Below are 7,869 nucleotides of genomic sequence, written 5' to 3'. Positions count from 1 at the left end.
ATCTGTCAAATGGGGATAGTAACATCAAGCCTCACTGCTTCCCAGGGGTTCTGCTGTCCTCAAATAGAATAGCCTTGAAAAGCTTTCCAAAGGTTCTAACAGTGCTTTGCAGCCATTAAAAAGCATGTCTTGTATGTACCGACATACAAAGGGTGTCAGAGATACATGAAGGACTGTATAGGCTTCCTGAGGATGTCAGCTGTTTTAAAGAGAGAAAAATGAGATATACTGTTATGTAAAAAAAAAAAAAAAAAAAGGCAGAAGAGAATGATTCGACACTTTGATTCAATTTTTAAAAAAGATTTGTTTGAGAGAGAGTGAAAGCACACACATGGTGGGGGAGGGACTGAGAGAGAGGGGTAGAGTCTTAAGCAGGCTCTGCACTGAGTGTGGAACCCAACACGAGACTTTATTTCACGACTCTGAGATCGAACTGAGCTGAAACCAAGAGTCAGACACTTAAAGGACTGTGCCACCCAGGTGCACAAGATTCGATTTTTATTTAAAAACAAAAACAAAACAACCAACTGGGGTGACTGGCTGGCTCAGTCGGTATAGCATGGGACTCTTGATCTTGGGGTCACAAGTTTAAGCCCCACGTTGGACACAGAGTTTACTGAAAACAAAACAAAACAAAAAAGCCTAATATTAAGTCTATGGATTAGACTCCGAACTTTTTTTTAAAGATTTTATTTATTTATTTGACAGACAGAGATCACAAGTAGGCCGAGAGGCAGGCAGAGAGAGGGAGGAGGAAGCAGGCTCTCTGCTGAGCAGAGCCCAGTGTGGGCTCAATCCCAGGACCTGGGATCATGACCTGGGCTGAAGGCAGAGGCTTTAACCCACGGAGCCACCCAGGCACTCCTAGACTCCAAACATTTAATAGTGGTACGAAGAGTGAGATTAAAGGAGTCTGTCTTTTTTTTTTTACATTTTATATATAAATTACATAAATTGTTTATATTAAACATATTTCTGTATTTGCATTTGGTCATTTTACAATGAGTTCATATAACTTTACTGTAAAAAAAGCTTTAAAGTGAGGCACCTGGGTGGCTCAGTTGGTTAAGCAGTTGCCTTTGGCTCAGGTTGTGATCCTGGGGCCCTGGATTAATACTTAAGATTAATATTTAAGTATTAATCTCTTAATACTTAAGGAACTTCGAGCCCTGCATTGGGCTCCCGATCTGTGGGGAGTCTGCTTCACCCTCTCCTCCCACTAGTGCTCTCTGTCACTATCTCTGTCTCTCTCTCTCTCAAATAAATAAATAAAATATAAAAAAATTTAACGCAAATGTGAAATTTTTAAAAAGATTTTTTATTTTTATTTATATGACAGAGTGAGAGAAAGCACAAGCAGGGGGAAGTGGTAGAGGGAGAGGGAAAAGCAGACTCCCCACTGAGCAGGGAGCCTGACCAGACTCGAGTCCCAGGACCCCGGGATCATGAGCTGAGCCAAAGGCTATTGCTTAACCAACTGAGCCACCTAGGCACCCCATGAAATATCTTTATAACATTAGACCTAATCCCAAGCAGGACAAATTTTTGTTTGTTTTATAATTCTATTCTGTGGTTCTGTGAGGAAATGGTGGCAGAAAGTAATAAAATGGACAGGGAGAACCACAGGTTGGGGTCAGGGGAACAGTGATGGGGAACAGAACCTAGACCTAGCCAAAGGGCCATGGCCATTAGCTGGGAAAAGCTCCTCCTCTTCCTGAGCAGGGACTGAATTTCCAGGAAGAGATAGTCCTCCAGGCCTCAGAAACCAGTGCCGTCCTCATGACCCAATCCTCCTGCCTTCTTGTCCATTGGCTCCTAGTTCCTTGGGATGTTTCTGCTCTCCTCAGGATCACTTAAAAGTTCCAAATCAAATAATCATGTGTCCAGCTGGATGGGAAGTCAGAAAATCAGGAGCCTCTTAGTGAAAGATGGTGGTGTGTATCAAGTCTGACACCAAGCTGACCTTCCCACTTGAGGAAGAGGAAATGAGTTCAAGTGGAACATACTGACACCCTACTCAGCTGCTCACATACCCCAGAGCAGAAGGCCTCCCAAATAGCTTGATACTTCTATCTGGGCCAGGAGCAAGGATAAACACTTCTGGGAATCACCCAGCCACTGGGATGAGTTGGAAAGTTCTATACCCCATGACAGGTCCATCCATTCATTCTTCTAACCAGATCTGGTTAGCCTCAGCTGGACTGAAAAAGTTTAAAAATAAAATATAAAAGCAAACACTTATGTGGTGATTACACTGTGGGCCAAGTGCTGTTCTAAGCACTTAAATACAATAATGCTTTTAATCCTCAAAAGAGCCCTATGGGGGTAGAGACTGTATTATCATCCCTACTTTACAGATGAGGAAACTAAGGCACAAACTTGAACCCAGGCATTTGAGCTCCGGTTCCATTCTCTTAACCACTTGCTGTACGGCCTCCCAGCAGAGCATCCTAAGCAGTGCCCCGGTGAATCAATCTCTCCTTTGACCCATATGGGCAGATACCAAAAAGTGGACCAGATAGTGGAGGCCAAACACTCCCAGTCTCTTGCCCTTCTCCCAGGATGGAGCTTGGGATGAGGGAGTGAGGCTGTGGGGGGAAGGGCAGGTCGGCAAAGACCCAGGGAACACAGGCAATACCTGTCATAGAAGGGGCACGAGGCAGGCAGCAAGGAGCCCAGTTTAGCTTTGGCTTGGCCATTCACTTGCTACATGTTCTTTATAAAAGAAATTTACCAGCACCTAGAAATACACTGCATGGCATACAGCGGATGCTTAATAAAAATATATTTAAGGCTGAACGGACAATGTCAAAGATGCCTTGGCGCTCTTAATTCCCTGTACCTCTGTTGGGAGAGAGTCCTTCCCACTCTACCCACCACCAACCCCTTTGGGGAAAGCTCAGCAAGGACAAAATTAAAGGAACCTCATTAGTCTGTCTCTTCTTCTATTTCCTTATTGCCTAGGAATGTGGGGGCTCCCTCATGCTTCCATTAGTAAATAATTACTGTCATCCCAAAGACCAAATCACTAACTAGGCTCTGGACTCTAGTCTAGTAGACTTCCCGAACGGGCAGCTCTTGAAATGCAAAGTGTGAGCTAGTCTCTCCTCTCCAGATATGTACTGAACACAGCCTCAGCAGAGCACCCACTGCGTGTCTATATGGAGAAGACAAAGGTAAAGAAGACACAACTTGCTCCAGTCCTCAAGGAGACCGCACTGTGGTAGAGAGATGGAGAGTCTACAAATAACTATAAAATATATCTAGGTTCACCTCAACAGGGCAGAAAGAGGAAGTGGAATTTTGCAAGAGGACTCTGTCTCAGCCTCAAGATGGGGGAAGGAAAATGTATCTGTTTTTCTGTACTTAACCTCAACTTCTATTCCCTGCAGTCTGGGTGGGGGAACCCTTTCCCCTCTTCACTGAATAGGGACCTGAGCCCCCCACTCCTTCCTCCCCTATTTCCCCCTGCAGAGGCACATCCGCGCTGCATTCCTGTAGCCCTAGCTGATGTTATCTCTCCACACAGGTTGGAACTTGCAGGTCCTGGTACATCTTGCATCCTCCGGTCTGGAAAGTAGCTTGGGACCCAGGGAAATAGTGCCAAACCCTTTCCAAAAATGGGTGGGTCCCCCATCTCCAGCTCAAGCACATTCCAGGACATACCCCTGAGCCTACCCTCCCTTCATCCCCACCTTAAGGCTGGCTCTGCTTTCCCTGAGAAGCCTGGGTTTTGGTGGGAGGAGGAAAGGGAGATAAAATCAGGTGAGGCAGGGAGAGGCCCACAGAACTGGTACTGTTTCCTGCCCTGATGGCTTCCTCACCCTCATTGGGACTGGGTGGGGAAGAGTCAGGTACAGACAGGGTGTCCCAGTCCCTCAGCCATTCACTGTTCTCTCTCCCCATGGTAGCCCTTTGCTTAGGTTTCATGTGAGGATATGGGACACAGGACCTGGTAGCCCCAGGTGGTGCTGGAAAAAGGCAGAAGGCAGGTAGCATACACGTGCTGAGCTGCAAGCTCGTTTCTGCAGGCAGGTGCCAGATCTGCCCCACCGGGTGGTCACAGAAGCAACTCGAGTCCCTGGAATCTCTGTGCGGTGGCGTGGGCATTCACCCCACATGCTCCAGAGACTGTCTCACTCTGGATGTGGAGCAAGGGTCTTGCTGGGCAACTAGAGATGATACCTGTTTCCAGGGTGACAAGATCTAGAAGACCTCAGAGCCTCAGGCACTTCCCACCCATTTCTGCTAAGAGGCCACAGCTCTCAGTTTAAGCTGGAGACAGTCTTCACAAGGCTAGAAATACAAATGCCTTCTGCGGGTGAGCCTGCCTCTATCCTCGAACTCTCCAGGTTCTGACTCACCAGAAATTATGGAAGTGGGTGCAGGTGAGGATGAGTGAATCACATCAACAATCGATTAAAAGTGTTTATTTTTAAGTGGAAAGGGGAGAGGGAGTAACACAGAGGCAATGTTGGCCTCTTCTTTCTAGGCCATCACCCCCCATGTGCTCTCCAACTCAAAGCACTGGCAGGAGGGGCACCAGGGCAGGCTGAGGGGCCAGAGAGTTGCGAAGTCAGTCACGGAGGGATCTGTACAACCCTAGAGAGGTGGGATCCAAGAGTCCTTCCCAGCCCCTTTGTTCTGGAACAGGGTTAGAGCTCAGGGGCATAGGGCTCCCCCGTGGGTGAGGGCACCCGCAGCTCGGCATTGTGCCTGACCACGGTGAAGAGCCCCACCACTGCCAGCAGAGCCATCACCATGACGGCAGAGCAGATGCTGAACATGTTCCGAGTGCCCGTTTTGTGATCGCTGTCATGGAGAACCAGGAGCCCCAGGCAGGCCAGTAAGTGCAGGGGAACCCGGAACCAGTTGAGTACGCCAGCTTGCTCTGTCTCTGGGATCACCTTTCTCCGCAGGAAGCTCATGCTGGGAAAGTAGAGCCCACAGGCCAATTCAATAAGTAGAAAGGCTATGAAGGACTCCACTGGACTCTCCTGGCCTGGGCTGGTAGAGAAAGTCAACATGAAAAGGGAGAAGACAACGATGAGGACAGCAAGGGACAGTAGGTGCATGGGCTGAAGGTGGTACCTCTTGGAGGTAGCGATGCGGTACAGCGAAGAGCCAAGCAGGCTGGCGGCCATGAAACTGGAGAAGACAATGCCCAGCGGAGCCCCATGTGGGTCCAGCACAGGCGTCCAGAGGAAGACAAAGATGAAGATAACACTCTCGAACAGGGCCTGTATGGTACCTAGCAGCAGCACGCGGCGGTCCGACAGGAGGCAGCGGAGGCCTCCAGCACAAGTCCTCGAAAAGGCACGCTGCCGATCATAGTTCTCTCCCCAGTTATGAAGGGCCAATGCCCCAGCCAGAGCCAAGAGAGGGATGGCAGCCACAAAGGGCGCTACTGGCCCCAGTCCCATCCAGCAGGTCACAGCTTCAGCTGCCACACCTGCCACTACAGCCAGCACATGGTTCCAGAAGGCAGCTCGGGCAAAGGTAGCTGGGATCCACTCAGCAGGGAAGTCATGACGCTCCATGTGCTCGTGGATGTACCAGGCCTCAAAAGCCGAGAAGAGCAGGGCCGTAGACAGCCCACCCAGTGCTCGGCCCATGAGCAGCACAAAGTAATCCCAGGAGAGTTTGGTTAAGCAGCACAGAGAGTAAGTGAGGGAGAAGAGGACACAAGACTTCTTGCGACCCAGCCAATCCACAAGGGAGGAGGCCACCAGTCCAAAAAGAACTGTGGAGGCAAGGCCACAGACATAGAGGATGGCAATCTGACCCTCCAGGAAGTGGTAATGCTGATAGAGTTTATAGAGGTAGGGGGCTTGGAGCCAGTCAGCTGCCAGGGCCAGGAAGTAGACCTGATAGAAGTCCAGTTGAAACCGAAGGAAGGAGGGGTTGCTGCAGGCCCTTCCAGGGGGCTTTGCCCGGCATCTTGACAGTTCCAACCCCAGGCAGGAGGCCAGGAGGACCACAAAAGCAAGATAGGCCGTCACCAGCATGGCGGGCCCCCGGACGACCTAGAGAAGGAAGGAGGGCTCGTAATCACATCCATTGCCCAGGGAGCACGTGTCAAGGGGCTGGGTGTCTAAGCAAAAGTCAGCTTCACCCACCCACCTCCCCAGCTGCATTTACCCACCCCTCAACTCCACTCCCCTAGAGCTCAGACCGGAGGGACCAGTCTGGTGGGTGGGAGGAGTGGCCCGCCAGAGTAGGTCTCCTAGGACACTGTGGGGCAGGGAGGGGTAAGAGGAGAACGGAGAAGATTGAGTATTCGCCCCACCCTTGCCTGGCATAGCGAAGAGTGAGTCCCTCTAATACACTAATCCCATAATCCCAGCTCCACAAATTAAGGGGGTGCTGTCCTCTTCCACTACACCTTTTGCATACTTCTATTACCCCCCCAATCTCTCTGGAGAGCTCGTTTTTGCCCTCAAAGTCTTTCCATCTGTCGAGGGCATCCCTCCCGCCCGCGCAGGCCTCCTGAGGGTCACGCGCATGCATCTCGGATTCCCGCTCCTCCGGGTCATAGGCACCCCCCTGCGCCCCCTAGCCCCAGCCCAGTGCCGCCACACCTGCTCGCACCTCGCCCAGACCCCGTCTCACCTGCTGCCCCGGTCTGCGGGGACGCCCCGGACACGTCCGGCTCCAGGCCGCCCGGCCGCCCTACCCACTGTACCTCCGGCTCCTACTCCGGTTCGGGTTCCAGCAGCGTGCCCGCCCCTCACAGCCTGCTTCCGGGAGCCGGGTAGGACTCTGGCCGCCGCCATGATGGCCCCGTCACGTGACGGGGTGAGTCGTTCAAGCTCCGCCCCTTCTCCGCCCCCTGGCCCCCAAGACTGGCGCCCAAGTAGCCAAGCCCGCGGTAAGCTGGTCTCGTCCGCTGCCTTCCCGGGACACCCGCTCCTTCGACTCCCGGGTACCTGCGGGGCCGCCCCGAAATAAAGACCCATTTTCTCCCTCTCCCTCCGTAACAGGGAGAATGCCCGCAGTCCCGCAGACTCTTTGGCTGGAGCAGCCGAAGGAACACCGCTGCCCTAAGCCAAGCCTGCTCCCCGGTTTTCCACCTCTCTCACTGTAGTGACCTTCAGGCCCGACGTCAGGATGGCCCAGACACCTGAGGGAGGCAGTGTGGTGTTAAGGACTTGGACTCCGGCACGAGAACGGGCTAAGGCTCAAATCCCACCTCTGTCACTTAACGATGGCGTGGCCTTGGACAAGCCACATGACTTCTTCGACTTCTTCATGTCCCAGTTCCTTTGTCTGCAGTCACAGGAGAGCAGTGCCCATGTAAAAAAGTCTAATAAAGGGGTGCCTGGGTGGTTCAGTAGGTTAAGCCTCTGCCTTCGGCTGGGCTCATGATCCCAGGGTCCTGGGATGGAGCCCCGCATGGGGCTCTCTATTCAGCAAGGGGCCTGTTCCCCCCCCCCCCCACTCTGCCTACTTGTGGTCTCTCTCTGTCAAATAAATAAATAAAATCTTAAAAATAAAAAGGCTAATAAAGTTCAGCCCTGTTCCTGAATGCCCACCTTTACCGCTTACCAGCTGTGTTACCTTGGAGAGGTTATTTTCCCTGTACTTCAGCCTTAGTAGTGGCTCCAATGGCTTCCCATCTCCCTAAGCATAAAAGCCAAAGTCTTTATAATGACCTACAAAACCCTCTGTCCCCTGTTCCTCTGCTACTTCTCTGATCTCATCTACAGTTCTCCCTCCAGACTCTCTACTCCATCTGTATTGGCTATCTCCCAGGCCTTTGCATACTGTGCCTTGAAAAGTTTGGTTTCTTCTCCAAATACCCACATGGTTCTCTCCAGCCCCTCCAGTTTTCTGTTCAAATGTCATCTCTCAGAGAGGCCTTCCTCG

At 51.5% G+C, this 7,869-nt stretch overlaps 1 protein-coding gene across 2 annotated transcripts; it reads right to left on the bottom strand.

The window, feature by feature from the left end:
• Window positions 1-4,414: 4,414 nt before the first annotated feature.
• MFSD5 (major facilitator superfamily domain containing 5) lies at window positions 4,415-6,767 on the bottom strand. 2 transcript variants are annotated; one of them, XM_046010623.1, is made up of 3 exons: window positions 6,613-6,767; window positions 5,092-6,026; window positions 4,415-5,007 (listed from the first exon to the last, which is right to left on the bottom strand). In XM_046010623.1, the coding sequence occupies exons 2-3, from the start codon at window positions 6,006-6,008 to the stop codon at window positions 4,656-4,658; spliced, it is 1,269 nt and encodes a 422-aa protein (XP_045866579.1). In that variant the 5' UTR covers window positions 6,009-6,026; window positions 6,613-6,767; the 3' UTR covers window positions 4,415-4,655. The 2 variants fall into 2 exon arrangements, with proteins under 2 accessions (XP_045866579.1, XP_045866578.1); XM_046010622.1 differs by having other exon boundaries at window positions 4,415-6,026.
• Window positions 6,768-7,869: the final 1,102 nt, after the last annotated feature.

The sequence above is a fragment of the Meles meles genome, chromosome 7, assembly GCF_922984935.1.
Source record: "Meles meles chromosome 7, mMelMel3.1 paternal haplotype, whole genome shotgun sequence".
In the NCBI taxonomy this organism is placed as follows: Eukaryota; Metazoa; Chordata; class Mammalia; order Carnivora; family Mustelidae; genus Meles; species Meles meles.
This window is presented reverse-complemented; position numbering and strand designations above follow the sequence as displayed.

Bases quoted from the DNA above. Each gene is read 5' to 3' on its own strand.
- MFSD5 (XM_046010622.1), bottom strand. From the start codon at position 6,008: ATGCTGGTGACGGCCTATCTTGCTTTTGTGGTCCTCCTGGCCTCCTGC.